The 22,448-nt window shown below is 42.0% G+C and overlaps 2 protein-coding genes across 3 annotated transcripts; one reads left to right on the top strand and one right to left on the bottom strand.

Annotated features, from left to right (window-relative positions):
• The first annotated feature begins 5,103 nt into the window (after window positions 1–5,103).
• On the top strand, window positions 5,104–9,185 carry si:dkey-243k1.3 (endonuclease domain-containing 1 protein-like). Of its 2 annotated transcripts, none has more exons than XM_061045665.1 (6): window positions 5,104–5,237; window positions 6,699–6,801; window positions 6,896–6,996; window positions 8,084–8,198; window positions 8,334–8,490; window positions 8,759–9,185. In XM_061045665.1, exons 2-6 carry the CDS (start codon window positions 6,724–6,726, stop codon window positions 9,148–9,150), a joined length of 843 nt encoding a protein of 280 aa, XP_060901648.1. In that variant the 5' UTR covers window positions 5,104–5,237; window positions 6,699–6,723; the 3' UTR covers window positions 9,151–9,185. The 2 variants fall into 2 exon arrangements, with proteins under 2 accessions (XP_060901648.1, XP_060901649.1); XM_061045666.1 differs by lacking the exon at window positions 5,104–5,237 and adding an exon at window positions 5,260–5,334.
• A 3,217-nt stretch (window positions 9,186–12,402) lies between these two features.
• Window positions 12,403–21,480, bottom strand: zgc:162193 (TRPM8 channel-associated factor homolog). The gene is made up of 12 exons (XM_061045607.1): window positions 21,259–21,480; window positions 20,291–20,947; window positions 19,365–19,581; window positions 18,455–18,746; window positions 17,297–17,595; window positions 17,011–17,185; window positions 16,787–16,881; window positions 15,765–15,975; window positions 14,570–14,806; window positions 13,507–13,730; window positions 13,308–13,421; window positions 12,403–13,174 (listed from the first exon to the last, which is right to left on the bottom strand). Exons 2-12 carry the CDS (start codon window positions 20,935–20,937, stop codon window positions 12,926–12,928), a joined length of 2,760 nt encoding a protein of 919 aa, XP_060901590.1. The 5' UTR covers window positions 20,938–20,947; window positions 21,259–21,480; the 3' UTR covers window positions 12,403–12,925.
• Window positions 21,481–22,448: the final 968 nt, after the last annotated feature.

Below are 22,448 nucleotides of genomic sequence, written 5' to 3'. Positions count from 1 at the left end.
TGGGGAGCACCAAAAGACCACACACACACACACACACTGCGGTAATCAATCAAAGGTGAGACTGATGCAGCCAAATGAGGCCCGGGCACACATTGACTTTTGTCCTCATCCAGTGACAAATTAAAAAAACGGACTACTTAGCAAAAGGCACACAATAACAATAAGCCTCATTAACCACACATGATCGATTTTTACCAGGAAGCCCAAAGGTAATTAACAATCCGATTGGTAAATTAACATTCTAACCAGATTATCAATCAATGAACCGGGATCGATGTAAATCAAAGTCTTTGACCTACAACAAGCTTTGTCAGAAGAGCTATAAAAAAAAAGAGCATTTAAAGCGTTCTGTAGTTTCTCTAACATACAGTTTCCTGTTGAACCTCTGCAGGTTCCTCTCTCGTTGACAGACAGCCACTGAGGATGCTTTTTGAGTCAAGGATTAGACTAAATCTGCGTCTGGGGAACCCGACTCCCTGTGATCTTTCTCAGCGACAAAGCGCTCCTCGAGTCAATTAAAGATGCAGTCCACTCAAATTAACTTCTGTCCCGAATCAAAAACATGAAAGACGTTAAATAAAACACCCATCAGAGTGTCGGTTCAGTACGTCCTCTTGTCAGTCAACGTGTCGTGTTGAATGATGATCTGCCACAATCCTCACTTTGAAGGTGTCTCACATGAGTCATCTGTGGAGACAAAACCGTTCATTTCTTGTTTTGAGTGCTGATAAAAAAAAACAAAAGTGGATCATCGAGTATTTTCCAGGTAGATGAAAAATCTGCATTGCAAAAGTGCATTCAAGAGGAGAAGCTGTCCTAAAAGGTTGAACTTCTGAATCACAATTCAACACTGCAACCTAGAGGCAGACTTTAGCAACAACACTTCCCCCCCTTTTTCCCCAAATACAAACAAAGCAACATTACCTCTGTTACCTGTGCAACGTCTGTCTGTCAAAGTCTAGCACAAAGAAAGAGGGAATTTGTTAAAACTTTAACTCATTGAGGAGGAATAAATTAATTAATAAGTATATAAAAGCATAGTTTAATTGCAGAGCATGCATTAAAACGGCATGATGTTTTTTTTCCTGAGCTTTTAAAGTAAGTAAGTAAAGTGTATTTCTGTAACACCTTTCAAGAGCAGACGTCTCAAAGTGCTTCACAATAAAGGATCGAGCAGAGACGTTACAAACAGACAGTTACATAAAATCAAATACAGACAGATCAAACAAAGACGAGTCTGAGCAGACGACTCTTAAGCTGCTCTCAGTTCCTGGGTTCAGGTGCCGCAACCTCAAAGGCCCAGTCTCCTTCTATCTTTAGTCTTGTGCGAGGAACAACCAGCAGACCCTGGTCAGAGGACCTCAGGGACCTGCTGGTGAAATATGGCCTCAGCAGCTCAGGGATGTTAGCCGCAGCTTGACCATGCACGGCTCCAAACACAATAACAAGAACTTTAAACTGGATTCTGAAACTGATGTGGAGCCAGTGTAAAGACATAAGGACAGACCGTCTAGAGCAGTGGTTCTCAACTGGTGGGTCGGGACCCAGAGGTGGGTCGCGAATATGTGCCTGGAAAAAAGACATGTCAAAAATGAAAAGTCTGTGCAGCACTTTTTAAACTTTTTTTTTAAACTTTTTTTTAAAAAAATCAGTTCTTTGCCTCTGTCACATGTTTGCACAATTTTTCAGTAAATATATCTGATTGGTCGAAAACTATCTAGAAATTTGGGTCACAATTTTTCACAGAGGAAGGTGGTGGTGGGTCCTGAGGCTAGACGAGTTGAGACGCTAAGACATGTAAACAGAGAATTACAAGAATCAAGCCTGGTTGAAACAAAAGCATGCACGTCCGTCTCTAGCTCCGCTCATCTCTGGACAGAACAGGTCTGAGTTTAGCTCAGGTCAGACTCAGAGCCTGACCCATTTGGATCCCATGTGGTTAACCTTTAAAATTTCGCCTGTCTGGGTGTGCACGTCGTCCAGGAAACATTTCCTCCTTGTTTTTTTGCCTTCATTAGGTAGAACAGCTGAAGAGAGACAGGAAATGCTGTGAGGAGATGGAGAGGGGGACGACATGTAGCAAAGGACGGGGGTCAGATTCAAACCCACGGCCGCTGAGATGAGGACTACAGCCTCTGCAGCGAGCGACATAACCTATAACCATAACTATCCTGCGCCCATCTCCCAATTAAGTTTTTAATTAAATCAAAAGCATTCAAAGTGTTCTACAGGTCTCTTTTAGTGGATACCTCCTCTCAGTGAAAATAGCAAACTAGCAGTATTAGTAGTTGATGTAGAAGAGCATCATTAACTTCTTCATTAACTTATTGTCTTAATAACCCTCGGCACAACATCTTGTTCTGTGCTGCAGTCATGTACGGAGGGATTTATGCTGATTGGTTAATGTGACAAACTGAATGTCAGCAGAGTAATGGGAAAATACAAGGCTGATTAAATAAAAGCTCCCCCACTTTATCTTCCCTCTAATGCTCCCTGTTTCTTTCTCTGCAATCCGCCAGCCTGAAAAAAAAATGCAACAAATTCAGTGTTTTGATATTATTTCCTGTTTTCTAATATCAGCACCCTTGTGTTTCTCCCGCCTTCTTATTATATTATTTCCACATGTGGTTTTAAATGTTTTCTCTATCCCTTGTGTGTATTTTTAAATTAATTTTTCCAAGTTTAATCAGTTTATTTTGGAGTTCCCGCCCCGGTGTTTCATGTACAGTTTTGCTTCCTGTCTTTCTGTATTTTTCTTCTTCTTTCTTTTCTCATGTTATTGACACTCCAACTCAGATGTGATCTGCACGATGGCTCAGTGAATAATACAAAACTTCACATTGCATGGAAACAATTTAACAACTTAACATTTGAAAGGCCTGTTACCCGAACCATCCATCCTCGTTTGTTTTGATTTGGAGGCGCGCAGGAAGTGACATTTTACATTTAATTTTGCACAGCATTGTGGGTGTTAAAATACAACTCATTTCCTGAAAGGATGCATCCAAACCATACTGAAAAAAAAAAACAGGAAGTTAGCATTGATGCTGAAATGTTCAGTCTACTGAGGTGGACCCAATCGTCCTAACCACCGCCTGACGCCCAGCCGACACCATCAGACTGTATCGTCCCCTAAACCACCGCCGTCAACATTCATGCACGGCCTGCTCCGACCTCCACCTCAGCTGCAAGGAAGTGTGGACAACAGTAACATGAGGAATACAAAGGAGAAATCCTGCCTGCATATTATCCCATTTGCTCTTTTGTAAAGCGTCTCGAGATAACACTTGTTATGAATTGGCGCTTTACAAATAATGATTGATTGCTTGCTTCAAGTTCAGGTGACTTAATTTGTACCTGTAGGTAGATTTGTTTTTTTGCAGGCAGCAAGATTGACATCCATCATGACACACAGATTACAAAACAGATGTTACAAGAAACAACACATAAGAGAGAAACTATTTAAAACCTACTTAAACATGTTTAAAAAATAAGTGTAAGACGGACGGCAGGGAGAGCTCCACATGTGAGCCTGAGCTCGTGGGAAGAACCACACATGGAGAGATATCCTGTAGAGGGGTTACACAACTTAACGCTGTTGTTGTGAATGATAAATGAGCTAATCTTTGTGTCAGACTCAGGAATGAACATCAGAGGACTATTTTACTTTTGCCTGAGTCAATGCAGCGACTATAGTTAAACGTGCTGATATCATTAGCTCAGATGATCATAAGTCACCACATACTGTTGCTGCTACTCGCTGTCTGACTTATACTCACTGTGGAGATGATTCCCCCCCCCACCGTCAAGGTATTACACGTTCACTAAAAATGTCCAGCTATGACTCAGAAATATTTTTAATTTCATGAAGATTTAGACAAGCAATGAATTGCACAGCAAGCGATGGATGAGGTACTTCATTTATAACCCCAAACATAAGGTCGACATTATCCAGAATCGTTTTTTTTTTTTTTTTTTTCATCATGATGTACATCATGTTATTGGATCATAATTATTCATGGATTACTGCACAAATCATTTTAATAGTATAGCTGTTAAAGGTGGAGCTTCTTGCAACTAGTTTATATACAGAATATTTCTTGTGTATTCCTTAAATCCATCAATAATATCACAATTTTAGTCGCCTGTAAGAACACACTGTAATTCATTTTTTTAAGATTTCTTTTTTGGCTTTTTGCCCTTTTATTGGAGAGACAGGACAGTGGATCGAGTTGGGAAATCAGAGAGACAGAGAGTGGGGAACGACATACGGGAAACAAGCCACAGGTCGGATTTGAACCCGGGCCACCTGCTTGGAGGACTACAGCCTCTGTACATGGGGTGCGCTCCAACACACAATCATTTTGATTTAGTTTTATTGGGTTAAAAGTTACCCACGACAACAACAAATGTAAAAGAGAAAAAACCTCAAGTTATTAAGTTAAAGCTCCTGTGAGGAACTTTCTTTTAGTGTCAATTCTGGCGCCCCTGTGGACAAAACCAAACCTTATATGTCTTTTCTGAATTCATCCCTCACATGTCTCAACTGGAAAGTCGTGGGTTCGATCCCCAGCTTCTGTAGTCACATGCCCGATGTGTCCTTGGGCAAGACACTTAACCCCAAGTTGCTCCCGCTGCTTTTGCGGCGGGGTATGAATGTGTATGAACTGTTAATACTGATGGAACCTTTACATAGCAGCCTCTACCATCAGTGTGTGAGTGTTTAGGTGTGACCTGCGGTGTCATAGAAAAGTCCATCCATCTTAGTATTTAGTGTCTTAACAAAAAGTCTGTCTGACACCCACCCTGCAGCAGCGTTTACAGGCTTTGAAAACACTGTATAGAAATGATCAGTCTTAATGACAGTGGTGTTGTTTTCTTCCAGAGGTCATAAAGTGGCATCTTGATTAATTTTAGTCTGTTTGATTACCAACTTAAAACTCCACACAGGAGCTTTAAATGAACTCCTCTTCACATTCAGGCTGCTCTCTCATGTCTGACACATTTACAAAAAGAGCTCTGTCCTAGACGCTTTCTCCACATCATGTGCTTCTTACTCTCTGTCTCTTGGTGATCCAATCCTGTGTCATCCCACACAAAATATCACACGTTAACATGAGGTCAAGAGGGGAAAAAAAAGGAGAGAGCGAGCGGGGTCAAGAGGTGAAGAGAAGTGACTTATAAAAGCCGGTTTGTGCTCGGGAGCGGACCGTGGCAGTGGACAGGTGCTCCAGCAGGTGAGTGGAAACACAAACATTCAGACACAGATGGTACAAACAGACTGAGCCTCTGCAGTGCGCAGGCTCAAGCTGTTTTTACAGTTAGCATACCAAGGTAATAAGACTTTTATATTTTACATTAGTATTTTAATTTTGACTGTTTGTTCTTAATTTCAGTTTGGATCTGTTGTGAACGCTGGTTTGTCAGTTTAGTTTATATTGTGTAAAATGTTCAGTTTTAGTTCAGTTTTTATTCTTATTTTAAGATTTTTGTAATACAGTGACTGGGAAGTGGAAAATTGAAATGACAATGTGTGAAACAAAGCTTGAGACAAATTCACATTTTTGGAAAACGTTTTTACATTTTATAAAACAAAATTGGCGCTGAGACAAATGTACAAGTCCCCAAACCAATTTACAAATGACAGAATCTTTGCCTGGCAATGGATATACTGTATATATATATATATATATATATATAAAACATTTATATTCAGTATCACTATGGCCAAAACAAACTAAAAGACTGCTCACTTCCGGCATTTAGTACTTTCCCTTCCTGTCAAGATTCTGTTGTTTGTAAATGTCTTTGGGGAATGCTAAAGGTGTTTTGCTTTTGTAGTTTTGTTTTATAAAATATTAAAAACGTTTTCCAAAATGTAAATTTGTCTCAAGCTTTGTAAAAGTGTTTCACACTTTGTGATTTGAGTTTTTGCACTTCCCAATCACCGTAGTTATATGAGATACTTCAGGCACGAGAACCAAAAGGGCGCAAAAAAGTAAACATCTTACAATGTAAAAAAAACAAAACTACAAAGGAAAATCTACCACAACCATCCACAGAAGACACAAGTCTTTGTATGTGCGAATGGTTAAAAAGCGGTCTTGGTATCATTGATGTTTCAGAGAAATATCTCAACCAAGTTCTTTAAAAGTACCCTGCATCTTATAAACTACTATGAAAAGGAAGGGAAAAAAGTTTGAACTTCTGCAGTCAGCAAACTCATCCAAAAAGATTTTTATTTTCAGGACGTTGGGCCATTTTTGCCTTTATGATGAGAGGAGAGAGTGGGAGACGACATGCAGCAAAGGGACTCAAACCCCACTATAGCTTCTGTACATGGGGTGCGACATAACCACTAGGCTACCGGCACCGAATCATATCCAAAATTTAAAACCCAAATGCCTGCAACTGGAAGGTCGGGGGTTTGATCTCCAGCTCCTGCACCCGCATGTCCGACACTTAACCTCCAATTGCTCCCACTGCTTTGTGGACAGCGTATGAATGATTAATACTGATGGACTCTTTACACAGCAGCCTCTACCATCAGTGTGTGAATGTGAAGGTGAGACCTGTGGTGTGAAAGCACTTTGAGTAGTGAGAAGACTAGAAAAGAACTATACAAGCTCAAGTCCATTTACCATTTATTCATCAGTCTTCAATGTGTAACTGTGTTTGATTTGATTGCTTTGCTCAAGGATCATCGGCAGTGCTTTAGTGAGGATGCATATCTCGGTGACTTTGTGTGCGTTCCTCTCACTCCTCTTTTCTGCTCATGCAGATGTTGTGGAACGTTTTGAGGTTGGTATCTTCAGTTTCTTGAAAACTTTAAGGGACATGTTAAGTTACAAGGTTCCCTCGGGGTTCAGTGTAAAATGTTTTTTTTTAATTCCAGGATAAACCAGAATGCATGAAGTACTTCTACAAAGACAAGGTGCCCGAGTGGGGGGCTTCTACACCCGGTGCTGCCCGTCTCTGTCAGCGCTTTGTCAACAGGTAAAGAAAAAAGGGACTGATATAAATGTCTATGATATGTTTTAAAAAGTAAATGGAACCAAGCTATGTCCTGATTCTATTGGTGGGGCGAGAACAATATTTATCAGAAGTAACAAAGTGTCATAGATACTATTTTATTGACTCATGACTTAATCAGATTTCTGGATCAGAAATATCTGGTACAAGAGAAACCTGGTCATGAACACCAGTGACACACAGTTTTTAACAAAGAATAATCAAACTCATAGTTTTAAAGGTCGCAAAATCCACTTCACCATGTTTCTATTACAATATGTGCCTCTAGTCTGTCTACAAACCCCCCAATGATGAAAAGTCCATCCTCTCCGTCTTTTAACTGCTCCACTTTTCAGAAGATGTGTGCTCAAACAGGCCGTTTGGAGATTTTCCCTTCGTGACATCACAAAGGGCAGTAACCCCTCCCCCAGATAGGTGACACTCCCACAGCTAGGTGTTTGTTCTGCCCTCTGAGTCTGCCTTCTCACCGTAAACAATAGGACATGGAGCGAGAAAGCCAGAGACACCCAAGCATCTTCCAGAGAGGGGGCGTGGTCAGACACAGCTCATTTACATTTAAAGGTACAGACACAGAAACAGCCTGTTCTGATCAGGGCTGAAATAGAGGGGTTTATAGACATGGTCAAATACAGGATCAGAGTGGATTTAGAACAAGAAACTTCACACACATGGTTTGAGCAGCTCTGAGACTTATTGAAAGTGGTTGAAGAGGAGGAGGATGTGACCTTTAACAGACTTGCTCCTCAGCCTTTCTGTAAGTATAGACAGAGACTACATGGCTGCAGCAGATCCACCAGAGCAGCTTCAAGTGGCAAATTGTAAAGTTTCAGAATTAAAATCCTCCTCAACTCCAGCTCTCAGCCTGTCAGGTTGTCTGAAAGTTAGGCTGAGACAGCATTTCCAACATGGCGGCTGACGCCAATAACCCTCCTCTACAGGAGCAGATGGGTGACGTCACTCAGGCTTCATCCATTAATATTTACAGTTTATGGTTGTGACATGCCTCCACTGCTTAACTACAAATAACAACAGGGTATCTTTGCACCATTAGGTACCACTTTGCCACACTGTACGACACAAACCATCGTATCGCTGTCTACTCCGCTTATCAATTCCAGCCCAGTAATGGAGGAGGCCGAGAGAGACGCTGGTTTGTGGAGCCTCAGGTTGGTTTTTATAAAACACTGATTATGTGCATATTCAGTATTTACATGATCTAAATCATCAGCCAGTCTGAAAAGTGCTGATTCACTGATGTGTAGAAAAAATCAACCAATCACAGTTTGTGATGTGTCTTATAGCTGGTTAACATTTCATGGCAAGCAGAGATGAAGGATGCCTACTGGCTGGGCAAAGACCACCCTGGGGTCTACCTAGGAGAGAAACAGGCTCTGGATGAGGACTACAAACACTCTGGCTTTGATCGTGGTCACCTCAACCCCAATGGACACCATGCAGGTAGTGGAAAGTTGGTGTCAGCAGGTGGCAGTAGCAACCAGATAAAGTTTTTATTTCAGAGCTGTGTACACACCTCTTATAATCAGAGCAGAGTTCTCTTTGTTCCAGTAGCAGGGCTGGATCCAGACTTTTCTTTTTAACTGGGCCACTAAATTATACAAGGGTGGCATGAGGTTTACACTAGGGTTCTCACAATACTTGTTAAGCTTTGATGCAATATAATAGTAGTACTAGTTTTTGCATATTACTCTCTTTTCCTCTCTTTCAGTCCCAAGCCGAAATGCCACTTTCACACTGACCAACGTGGTTCCTCAGAACCCAAAGATGAACCAGAACTCCTGGAGGATCCATGAGACCCAGCTCACCGACCTCTTCAAGGAAAAGTGCTCCAAGGCCTACGTGCTGGTTGGTGCCATTCCCTCAGCAGACACCTGGATCATCAAAAACAATGTGAAGCGGGTCAACATCCCCGACTACCTGTGGAATGCCTACTGCTGTGTGGACAACAATGACAGACCCGTTCAGAGCGGAGCTGCGACAGCCAGGAATACAGAGGAGAACAAGGTGGAGACGCTCACTTTGGAGGGAGTGGGACAATTCCTCCAGCAGTTCTCCAATCAACCAGTAGGGGAGCTGTTTGACAACAACTGCAAGGCATAAACAAATAATAAAAAGATGTGAAGATGAAGAACTCATATTCAGTGTCATTACTCTGAAATGTTAAATAAGATTTTATAACTATGAAGTCTTTTCATTTTTTTGTAGATTAATTTCATACAAATGTTTCTGAAACCAAAGTAACACCAGCCAAATGAACTGAAAAGAGTATAAAGCAGAAAAGAGTATATCACATAAGTAAGGTAATGGCTTCTTTATGTAATTATTGTTTAATGGATTCATGGATTAGTCTGCTGATTTTTTTTTATACTCATGGATCGATGATCGAGTTTAAAAAGAAAACGTCAACAATTGTGGGGAAAAAAGTGTGTCTTGATTATTCAGATCCAAACACGACAACTTCTTCATGTTTGTTTCTTTACAAAGTAAATAAACAAATACAAAAGCAAAAGGAGCAACCAAAAATACCTGATGAGTGTGGACAATGTCAGCCAGGCCTTACACAGAAATAAATTCTTTTAAACAGCCATTTCTGTTGGTGCAAGGCCTCTTGAACTGTGCAACTGTGCAGCATATTTTTATTCATGGTGCGTGCTGCTAAAGCTCCCTTTGTTTTTCTCACTTCACTTCAGCGGTTTTAGCACACAGCATTTCAGTTACATTTTTTTAAAGGGCCTCTGTGACAACTTCTCCATTCCACTGAAGTCCTGATCTCTTCTGAGAGACGTTTTCTCTGCGTTTGCTCTATGTTCAACCACAGAGACGTACGACATACAGGCACGGCCCTTAGACAAACCACACGCAGACCTAAACAGACACAGTTTAATGTCTTTCAGATCTGATTTTGATAAGAAAATTCATCAGCTGACTTCAGAGTAACGAGAACATTCATAGATGAGTAGTGGAGCCAAAAGTCCGATATTTGTCTTTCAAATGTAGAGAAGTAAAAGTAAAAAGTTTCACTCACAGTGCAGTCTATGCAAATGACTGCACTGAAGTTAAATGGAAAACCACTTGCTTATCATCTTTCTTGGGTTGAAATTGATCTCAGCAGGTTAAGGTTGTAAGGCTCTTAGACTAGACCCACTAGAATATTATTTCACAATATGTTTGACAACAGTCCCCGAGAACATTTCTAATAAATGTTGCTCGTCCTGTGAGCAACTCCAGCTCTCAGCCTGTCAGGTTGTCTGAAAGTTAGGCTGAGACAGCATTTCCAACATGGCGGCTGACGCCAATAACCCTCCTCTACAGGAGCAGATGGGTGACGTCACTCAGGCTTCATCCATTAATATTTACAGTTTATGGTTGTGACATGCCTCCACTGCTTAACTACAAATAACAACAGGGTATCTTTGCACCATTAGGTACCACTTTGCCACACTGTACGACACAAACCATCGTATCGCTGTCTACTCCGCTTATCAATTCCAGCCCAGTAATGGAGGAGGCCGAGAGAGACGCTGGTTTGTGGAGCCTCAGGTTGGTTTTTATAAAACACTGATTATGTGCATATTCAGTATTTACATGATCTAAATCATCAGCCAGTGTGAAAAGTGCTGATTCACTGATGTGTAGAAAAAATCAACCAATCACAGTTTGTGATGTGTCTTATAGCTGGTTAACATTTCATGGCAAGCAGAGATGAAGGATGCCTACTGGCTGGGCAAAGACCACCCTGGGGTCTACCTAGGAGAGAAACAGGCTCTGGATGAGGACTACAAACACTCTGGCTTTGATCGTGGTCGTGGTGATCGATCGTGGTCACCTCAACACATCCCCGACTACCTGTGGAATGCCTACTGCTGTGTGGACAACAATGACAGACCCGTTCAGAGCGGAGCTGCGACAGCCAGGAACACAGAGGAGAACAAGGTGGAGACGCTCACTTTGGAGGGAGTGGGACAATTCCTCCAGCAGTTCTCCAATCAACCAGTAGGGGAGCTGTTTGACAACAACTGCAAGGCATAAACAAATAATAAAAAGATGTGAAGATGAAGAACTCATATTCAGTGTCATTACTCTGAAATGTTAAATAAGATTTTATAACTATGGAGTCTTTTCAATTTTTATAGATTCAAGTCTGGTGATGACTTTAACGTAAAGCTGTTATCGACATGGTGCATGTTACCATAAAACAGGTTATACATACCATAAGACAAAATAAAGTGACTGATGCCTTTTACAATTTTTACATGACAGTCAATGCAAATATCCACACAAACATATTTAGCGGTAATACAGTCTAAATGATAAAGGCAGTCTGAATCACCTGCCCTCATTTACAGTAATAAAGCATTCTTTTAAAAACACATTGAAAATGAATATATGAACATTCAATTTCATGAAAGCATCAAAGCCCAAACGTTTTTTTTTTGCTAAGTAATATAAATGGTACTTAATTAAGACCCCACCCCTTTAATAATAATGATACATATTGTTAATAACACACTTTACCTACCAGTTGAGAGACGACGACTCTACCAACTGAGCCACAGCCACCTGTAGTGTGTACTAGCTAATTATAGGAGTAGGGAGAGTCATCCCTTCACCATCTTAGGAAAAACAATTGCAGCATACTACTGAATACTGTGAATCAATCATTGGTGTGAATCCGAGGGGATTAAGAAGTGGGTATACCTTCTATGGAGACTGAACAATAAGTGGATATACTCCATATACCTGCGTATACTACATCACTGACTTTACATTTAAAACACACCTCAAAGTGCTACAAACATTAAATCATGAGCGCAAAAACAAGTTTGAGTTTCTTCAAAGGTTTATAGCCTCTGTGGAAATTCAGCTTGTGAAAAACATATATACTGTATATATTTTTTTCAGTTCTTCAGGCGTTATAACCTTGAAGAACTGATATCATATTTCCGGGACTATCCGTATACAAGGCGACGCCTGAGAGCTGGTTCAGGCAGTCAACTCGAGCTACACTGATTCCACACTTGACATGCATCATTGTCAACAATCACAACACCTACCTTCCAGTTAGCCGTCTATCAAAGCTGCAAGATTTCCACTCCCTCCATTTTCTCTCTTTCATCGACAGCTCTGACCTGCACCAGTTCTGCACTCTCGCTCATCCCCACCTCCACCCCAGCATCCACCTGTAGGCTCCGACTGAGGGTTTAAGATATCATTCCATCACTCCTCAAATTTCTGCATTAAAATTAAAACTGTGAGGTCGGAGCCCAAACGCCTAACACAAACGTGAGCTGCTGACTGAAATATACTCGTGTCACGTAAGCAACATTAAATAAATGAAACCAAGAAGCTGAGTGGTGAAGTAAAATGTTTATTAGTGTCTGTTCCATGGAAAGTTAATGCAAATATCATTGAAGGTAATATGCCCATACCCTTATAACCCAAGTGAATTAGGCCTACTGTTACACTGTTCAGTCTGTAAGAGCATTAGAGTTACGACCCGAAACAAAACTGAGTGACTAAGATCAGACTTCTGATCTATCTCTAAATGCTGGAGACAGAGGCAGGAGGAGTGAATATGAAGATAAGGAAGCAGATATGAAGTGGCTGCATGTGAAGTTAAATGGAAAACCATTTGCTTATCATCTTTCTTGTGTTGAAATTGACCTCAGCAGGTTAAGGTTGTAAGGCGCTTAGATTAGACACACTAGAATATTATTGCACAATATGTTTGACAACAGTCCCCGAGAATATTTCTAATAAATGTTGCTTGTGCTGTGCAGCGGCCATATTACATCTTTTGTGAATTCGCCCCTAAAAGGACTTTGGCAGTCTTAAAACCGCCCCGCTACACTTCCTATCAGCAGCAGTATGAAGCTCAGTTATACTTGACCATGGGGTGGTCACTCCATGGTGGCAGTTTGGAAAGTTTCTCCTCTGTTTCTTTTTCTATGGGCCAGGCCCAGGCCTTAAAGTATCCAGAGAGGTCCATCTTCACAGCCTGGGAGAAGGTCTCAGCATACAGGTTCATCTTGCCTTTGTTGTCCTTTGGAAAGGTGGCAGGGTTCATCTTGTGGTAGGCTCCAAACACCTTCTTGAAGGCGTCCCAGCCAAACTTGTCCTGGAGCTGCATGGAAGAGAACAGATGTAAAATGCAGCGTTGTCTCTCATTGTCCTCAGGTATTTTGGTTGTGTGGTGTTTTATGAGCATCGAGACAAAGAGTCTCTACGGGGGGAAGGACACAATAACTCTCTCTTACCTGCATGTATGTCTCCAGGGCCGTCCATACACTCCAGCTAGCAAGTTCTCTGCCCCCCTTGACATACGCCTCTGTACGCTTGTTTCGATTCTCAGGAGTCATTGCTCCATGAGCCTGAACAAGATGAAAAGATTTGATGTAATCTCATAAACAAGTAAAACACAATGCACCAGAAGTTCACACAGCTCTTGGACTCCACCTTCTCCCTGCTGATCCCCAGCACGGTTTCATGCACATACACAGACCACAGGTTGCATGTACACTCTGTAGTGTGTGGTGCGAATTCCCAGTGGCGTTTCTGTTGGTTGTGTCCCAGTTCATGGATGGCGCCCCACAATCCGGTCTTTTTAATGTGTTTGACGTCGACCAGCGTAGCTGCTGTGGCCCTGTGCATCATGACAGGATAACCTGCATGCATCCAACCTGGGGGGAGAAATGGTTTAATAGGGCTCCATATCTGTAATAAAAATCCTTACTGTACATCTCATTGTAGCGAAAGGGCGGGCACAAAGCACCGCACAAAATCCACGACTTATTTGAGCGGGATGTTACAAAACTATGGAAGCCGTAAAGGCCTGAGTGTACTTGCTTTTAACTACGAGTACGCTAACGCATGATATCAGCCTTGTGTATCCTGAAAAGTTAAGAAATCAAGTCCGCAACTAGCGACAGATCATCTCTACTTCGGTGTTCAACTATGTGGTGCTCCCCCTAGAGGAATCCTCTAGTAACACACGTTGTGCACAGGCAAGTATAAGAACATTTACGTTCACAACCCAGCAGGTTGTCTACGCATATGCATGGTTCAAAAGCAAGTATATTTGAGCCCTAAGAGGACATGCATCAATACAATTTACATGACTGTTTTCCATGATTTCAGTTGACAGCTAGACTTTTTTTATCTCCATATCTGAGGATTACCACTCAAGTTAATTTCTGCAATTTTTCACAGGATATCGCGGTACTATATTGTCATCACAAGAAAACCAGTGTTGCTATCTCGAGATAACGACATAAACAATTTGAGAGCTTAAGAAAACCAGCCAATAAAAGTCATCACGTATGGAGGCTGTGGTCCTCCAAGCGGGCGGCCCAGGTTCAAATCCCACCTGTGGCTCCTTTCCCGCAAGTCATTCCCCACTCTCTCTCCCTGATTTCCAACTCTATCCACTGTCTTATCTCTCCATTAAGGGCACAAAAGCCCAAAAATAAATCTTAAAAAAAAAAAAAAAGACCTGGAAAGATTTCAAACCCAAACTCACCGTGGGAGATCTGCACGTCGCATACATAGCGCTCCTTGCGAGGAAATTTGTGTGGTATGACAGCAAGGTCGGCGATGCCCTTCATGATGTCATCCCAAAGCACTGCCAGCTCATCAGGGCACTCCAGGTTCCGAACCACATCTGATGGTACGGTGAGGATGATGTTGGCAAACTCTAGCTCTGCCCAGGGTGCGGGAGCTGTACGCAGCAACGACCACTCAGCTGGTGTTGTCACACCTGAAAAGATTAAAGGGAAAGCCCGGGATTCAAAATTGGCCTTAACTAAATATTGACTTCAGAAAACTGCCCGACTGCCGGCCTCTTTATTAACATGGTCAAGCAATTGCATCATTAAAGTAGATTACCTACTCTGCCCTGCTCCAAAAAGAACTGGGGAGATAACGGGGGCCAAATAGGTACATTTTCCACAAGACGTCTACAGGACAGACTATCAGAACACACATATACCATCTGAACTGGTAATGTGAACTTCCTCATGGCAAGAGACTACTTCCAATTCCACCATAGCAACCCAGACACATTACAAGCCTTATGTGGTTTAGACCACATCCCAACTTCCCTGAGGAAATGTGACAGACAGAAAAAGCGGAACCAGCAGAAACCTTTGTGTATGTATAAATGAAAGGCTACAAAACACCCTGGCCTTAACGAGGACCTTGATCTCACTGTGTTCTTGTACATCCTGTATAGTCAGCATCATGACTTGATATTAGAGCCAGACCGATTAATCGACTAGCCGATAATATCGGCCGATATTGGCATATCCATTGACTATCGGTATCGGCTAATTTTATCTCAGATAAGCGCCGATATTATTAGATTTATTAACCTGTCAAAAAGCATTTAATCTGAGTTTCATTGTAATACACTAGCAGTTCTCTTTCACCAGCAGAGGGCGCTATATGGATTGCAACAAGCATCATCACTCTCCAGAGTGTCAAGCAGTGATGCATGTACATGGGGAGTTACTTTCCAGTTGAGTGACCATCTTGTCTTCATTATAAATCTTTACCACAAGTGTTTGATAATTACATTTCAAGGATTAACACAATAAATCTATCAATCCTGTCGGGTCCTACTTGTAATGTTTTTATTCCCCTCTTTTAAAAAGATTTAGGAACATTCTCAGGGAAACTCCATTGCTAGATATGACACATTTTCTTTAGAGACTCACCAGATTTATAGTATGGTGCAGGTACAGCAATCTGCACTTTGACCTCTAGCCCATCCTCTTTTGTTTTGGGCGGGGCCACCAGGTAGATGAGACCCCCCCACAGGTTCGACACCAACATCATCTCTGAGTCTACAGGATATTGCTCATGAACACACCGTGCTCTCTTCAGCACATTCGTCTTGAGAGTGTCTGTTTGACAGCCAATCTGGATCTGAAGATGACATGGAGTATGATTAGTTACTGATTGAAAAGGATGCAAAGTGGACCGGTGGACATGGTGTGTTAAAATGTTGTGTTACGGCTGGGTACAAAAAAAAAAGATCGAGTGACATCCCTGAAACTACATCCATGTTTTACACAGTCTGCTGGATGAAACCTTACAATGCTAGAACAAAGCATGTTGTTTGGAAATTCTGCAGTCGCCATGTTCGTTTTCTGGAACCAGTAGTAACCACATTTGGAACTCAAGGTGCTGCTGGAGGTAACAAGGAGATTTGTAATAACAAAGCAATATTCTATCCAGCACTGGTTTGGTTCAGTTGGTGGTTCAGTTGGTGGGGCCGCCCCCCCCCCCCCCCATGTACAAAGGCCTCAGTCCTCATCGCACTGGCCGCAAGTTCGATTTTGAATACTGACGCTATCTGGTGCATGTCCTGCCCCCCTCTCTTTTTTCAACATTATTGCATAGTTTATAGCCGAGTTTCTGAGTTAAAATTCTATACTTCAAATACTTCTAGGGGGTATTCCTGATGATGCATCAGACTGGCAACTCAGAATTTCCTCCTTCTGAGATAGCAGGTGCGTTAAATAGAAATTTAACGTCACATGGTTGGAATAAATGAGCCTTAGAAACCAAACTTTTTTTGTACCAGGCTGTAATTTTTTTTAATTTTAATGTAGGGCCTCATTTTTTAAACTTGTCTGAAGTGGCCAATCATGGAACTCCTTTTACTTCTTTTCTCAGCCCCGGAGGTCAACAGTTCACAATGACCTCAATAAGTCTTTAATGTTGCGAGCAGTACCTTAAATCCCTTGTTGACAATCCGTGCTGGTAAGGAGATGTAGGTCTTCATGCCAGGAGACAGGTAAAGACCTGTACTGACCCACTCTAACCCTCCTTACACACACAAAGACACACACAAACAGCCAATTTTAGATCACTTTTACTTTTAAGAACGAGCTCTCTAGATTAATGTGCCGTAACTGTCCTGCAAGATTTTGACTTTAAGTGTTAATGAGTCCTTACCTGCTGTGTCAACATTAATTGTGACACAGTGGTTGTAGATCACTGGCATTGCGGGATTATCCTTGATGAGGTGGGGCAGGAGGGCATCAGGATTCGAGCAAACCTTGTACAGCTCTGGCCCCACACTGAGGAGCAGGAGGTCTCTTGGAGTCTTGGCGGGGCAGGTGTCACAAACCTTCAAACACAAATATTATTACATTATGATTGTTCTTCTAACACCTCTGTGTGGTTGTCAGCATTGTGCCCTTCTGTTGGAATCCATTTAAAAGTCTTTGTGTTCTCTCACCTGAGGCATACCCGCCTTCATTAAGACATGAGTGAGGGTGGAGACCACCTGCGTGTAGGAGCAGCAGTCATAAGCGTTCATGTGCAAGTAGGAGGCTACGTCTTGGCCCAACTTTGTCAGACCTTCCTCATCATGCTTGCTCAGTGCTTCCCCTTTGGTAACATGGCAATGAAAGCGGTGGAGCAGTTGGCGGAAGTGGTAGTTTTCTTTGGCCTTGCTCGGCTCAGGGGCTTTGAATGTACCTCCTCTGATTATTGAACCCAACATGCTCAAGCCCATTTTGTTCAGGACATGGTTCCCTGAAAGACATGACAGCAGACCTCGTATGAAACCCAGTGCCCTGTATCTGACTTTTGATCCCAAAAAGCAATGATTGGCAAAGCATTAGTTTCTTTGTCTTTCCAAGATTACAAAACCTGATCTTGTTATGAGCTGATACCGAGCATCGATTGAAAACCAGCTGTATGCTATTCACCCTGTAAGTGAGTGAGTGACTATATAAATGCAATAATTTTTGCATTAAGTCTCTAATTTTGAGTTTTATCAGCATGTTATGATTACCTTAAGGTTGCAATATTATCCTCCTTTTTGACAAGTTTAAATAAGTTTCAGAAGTCTGCAAAACATGTCTGTTAAGTTTCTTGTTCTAAATCCACTCTGATCCTGTATTTGATCATGTCTATAAACCCCTCTATTTCAGCCCTGCTCAGAACAGACTGTTTCTGTGTCTGTACCTTTAAATGTAAATTAACTGTGTCTGACCACGCCCCCTCTCTGGAAGGGCTTGGACAGGGAAGACTCAGAGGGCAGAACAAACTGTGAGAGTGCCCCCCATTTGTGGGAGGGGTTACTGCCCTTTGTGATGTCATGAAGGGAAAATCTCCAAACAGCCTGTTTGAGCACAACTTTTCTTGAAAGTAGAGCAGACAAAAGGCGGAGAGGATGGACTTTTCTCATAATTGAGGGGTTTGTACACAGACTAGAGACACATATTAGTGTTAGAACAACATGGTGAAGTGTATTTTGCATGAATACGCACTAATTAACATTGAATGAATTGCGTCAGGACATTTAGACAGCAGCCCCTTGGCTTTTTTTTTTTTTTTTTTTTTTTACATGCATTATATTGTCACACATTGTCATAGTGCATTATCATACCTGGGTACTCTGAGAATATATTTAGCCCAGTGTTCTTCTGTGCCCAGTACCAGGCGTGTCCAGCCATCAGGAGGCCTCCTCCCTCTGCCACAAAGTCTTGAATTTCCTCTGAGTTAGCATCGCTGTACGACGTACACACGTATACACTCAGGTCGTCTCGGAAAGTTGACGCCACACAATTTAACCCAGATTTGCTGAGATTGGCGAGTGCAGGTTTGTGCGCGACACCAACGACTCCCTTACGGTCTTCATCCAACCAACGAAGGGCGTTGCTCCAAAACTTAGTCAGGTTCTGCAGCAATGGCAAGATGGCAAGAAAGTAGTCGTTCGTTAATCACATTAAAGATTTGACACGAGTGCACAGGCGGCTGCTGTTGGTCAGAGGTCAGAGTACAAAAAAAAGGCAAAGATGTCAGACTTCAATTCACATTGTTTCCCCCCCATAAAACCCCATGTTGGAGCACAGTCTATTGCTCTTCTTCTACATATATCCAACCTCAGCATCCTAACCTTCATCCCTCGACCCCTACCCTCATCCCTTCATTCCTCCAACCTTTACCCTTATCCCTCCACCCTTACCTTTATCCCTCGACACTTACCCTCATGCCTTTGTCTCTCAAACCTTACCCCCTCCCTTCATCCCACATCCCTCAAACCCTCCCTTCATCCCTTTGCCCTTAACGCCCCCCTTGATCTCTCGACCCTTACCCTCATCTGTCATCCCTTGACCCCATCCCTCAACCTCTGCCCTCAACTCTTCATCTCTCCATCTATCGACTCTCATAATCTAACCTCACTCATCACTTCTATCCTTCTATCCTTATTGAAATAAACTATTCTAAATTCATATCTTTCTCGGCGTGGTCCTCGTTGTTGAATTCATTCTAATATGTGCTCATTTACACTCTACCTCTCGTGCCAGGAATCCTTCATGTGTCATCACGATGATACGTCCCTGCCCATAGTAGGCTCCTGCCAGAAATGCCTTTCCATCAGCGGTGGTCCCGATGGGAAAGGCCAGCGGGCCGTGAACCAGAATCTCAGAAAGGACGCTACCACCCGCCAGGTCAAACTCTGGAACCCCCTTGAGTAAAAACTCAAGGTCATCCTCAAAGTCCTTTCCAATACTGTTGGTGAAAGGGAGCGATTAGACCAATCAGAGTGATGCAGTCCAGTATATCACAGTTAGGAACACAAATATATTTTTTTTCTACTTTTTTATTAGATTGTGACAATGTAAGAAATGATGATATGTGTTTTAACTATAGACTGTAAATAATAGAGGATGAAGCCATTGAAGTTACTGAAGGGGGCTTTGGAAGCCCATCGATTGCGGTCGCCATTTTGGAAATGCTATCAAACCCTATCTTTCAGTCAACCTAACGACAGGCTGACAGCTGGAGCTGAAAGTGGGTCTTCAGCCTCACTTGGCCCGCCCGTCAGTCAAGTCAGCCACGCCCCAATTATGTATAGCACTTATCCTTCATAAAATCAAAACGGATGAATTGTAAAAATGTTAAAAGTCACTCTCCGTTCCCTGTGTGCCGATCGAGACATGAGCTAATCAGACCAAAATGTTTTTTTGTACCAGGCTGTAAACATTTGATGTAGACATTTGAATATTGGGCCGTTTGTAGGCGGACTCAAGTGGACATTTGGGAAACTGCAGTTTTTTGCACTTCCGCATTGGCTTCACAAATTTAAAACCAGAAGTTGCTGCTAGATTGTATAGTAACGTATAGTATCGGAGGGTTTTGTATTGTGTTTTTAAATTAAAATCTGTCACTTTGCATATAGTGGAATTTGCATTGAAATAAAATTGCAATGTACACTCACACTACAGCCATCCAGGACGATGGGATTTGTGGAAACACAGGGACGCACTCTAACGCACCATAATGCTCTGAAAAGTAGATCCCTGCCACTCCAGACACCTTGTTCCCTTCAAAGAAAAGCAGTGTGTTCTCCTTAGGGTGCTGCTCAGACCAACTCCACGCCTGCCCTGCTATCAGCACTCCTCCTCCATCTTTCATGAACGCCACCAGGTCCTTCACATCTGAACCCACACTGTAGGCACTGGTCACGTACACACCAACCCCCAGACTTTTATCAAAGGACCCCACAATTTTGGATTGGAAGGAGGATTTGCTGAGATTATCAGCGACCTCCTTGACGGATTTGTTGACACCCACAGACGGGTTGTCAGATCCTTCTCCTCTTAACCAGACCAGAGCATTCTCCACCAGAGCAGGAAAGGCGGTGAGATAGCCCTCATGACCGAGGACCACTATCCGTCCTTTGCCGTACAGAGAGGCAGCCATCAGGACCTGGCCTTGGCTGTTCACTGCTAAAGGAAAAGCATGGTCTCCAATCAGAACCAGGTCACTGGGAACACAAGGGCCGCTGAGGTCCAGCTCTCTCAAGCCTTTCATCACAGCGACGTAGGCACCTTCATGGTGGTTATAGTTGGGCTGAGTGGCCATGATTGACGATCTGGAAGTCAAAGGAAGAGGGTGAGATGGCAGATGGATGTAAGCTTTTCTGGTTCCTGAGGTTGAACAATTATCTGGGTGTAAATTGAGTCAGTTCGTTGTCCTGTGGGGAAAGAATGTCTTTTATGTCCCCTAACAAAGACTAAAATAAAAAAGTTAAAGTACAACTAATGACTAATGTATTACACTTTCATAGGAATGAATTAATAACAACTAAATGTTTTCATGATTTAAGAGAAAAATGCAGAGTTTAACAGTTTTTTGTAAAACAAGCAACCACTGCCATAAACCACTAAAAGTACGTTTCTTTACCTGGATGTTTGGTCGTCTTTCAGCTGGTTTTATTTCACTGCCGTATCCCAGACAGGCGATCCAACGAGAACACCACACCTGACAGGGCAGACGAGACAATATAAAGGAGATCCTGAGAGAACAGGACGAGGTAGTTGAGCAAGTACAGCCCAGTGACAGACTTTTAATGATGGTTAGGATCAAATATAGACAGACAGCTAGGGTACACAACTCCAGTCTGTCAACATTCATTCCTCACTGTGTGAATATGTCACCGCTCACACACGTGGTTTTGCATGAGGACACACCCTGGGTGAGACTGTTTAATAAACCTGTTTTTTCAGTCAGCAAATGTCAATATTTGTGGATGTAGACGACACAACACAAAACTTGGATGGAGAACTGAACCAGTAGGAGTGGTTTAAGTCTCTTTAAACATCGTGTGATGACCTTGTTTAACACAGAAGATGTGTTTGCACTTTCTGTCGTTATTTTTGAACGGTTTAAACGTGTTTGTTTATGTCGCTGTTATTAAGAGTGCTTTATATTTTAATAAAAACTAAAATGTTTCTTTAGATCATGATCATTTGAGTTTCTCGGTTTGTGGATTGTTGATCAGACAAATTAAAACATTTAAACTTGTCAGAACGTATCTACTCCTTTATTTTCAGCTTTTCACACCTTTAAATTTTAAGTGTATTATTTTTAGAAAGTTAAGAGAATGATCAATATATTCAAACGCTTGTGCCTTTTTAGTTGTTAGAAACTCGACCTGTTCTTATGCTGCCGTCGTCTGTGTAACATCAGTCTGTCTGTGTTGTTGTTTAGACACTGTAACATAAAATGTAAATTGTAAATCAATGATTATCATAAATGTGAATGTAGCATGCCGCTTATGGTCGGATTGAATTTCTAATGTAGGCTTTTTATTTAACCAGGAAGTAAGTCTTGAGACCTGGCAGAGTAAGCAGCCAAAACCCATTAAAAGACAACATTAATACAAGGCTGTTATGAATGTACCGACTGGGAAGTGTTAGAATGCACAGATATAAATGAACATACTGATGTAGTAACATCTTAAATTTATTTCTGTGTAGATAATGTGATCCCTACCAAACAAACAAAAACATATGCAAACAGTAAACCCTGGATTACCGCTGAGATAAAAAAGCTTTTAATTGAAAAAGAACAAGCTTTTAGAATAAATGACA

Source organism: Labrus mixtus, chromosome 9 (genome assembly GCF_963584025.1).
Source record: "Labrus mixtus chromosome 9, fLabMix1.1, whole genome shotgun sequence".
NCBI classification, from domain to species: domain Eukaryota; kingdom Metazoa; phylum Chordata; class Actinopteri; order Labriformes; family Labridae; genus Labrus; species Labrus mixtus.
The sequence above is the reverse complement of the archived record's forward strand: the minus strand, read 5'-3'. Positions and strand labels throughout refer to the sequence as shown.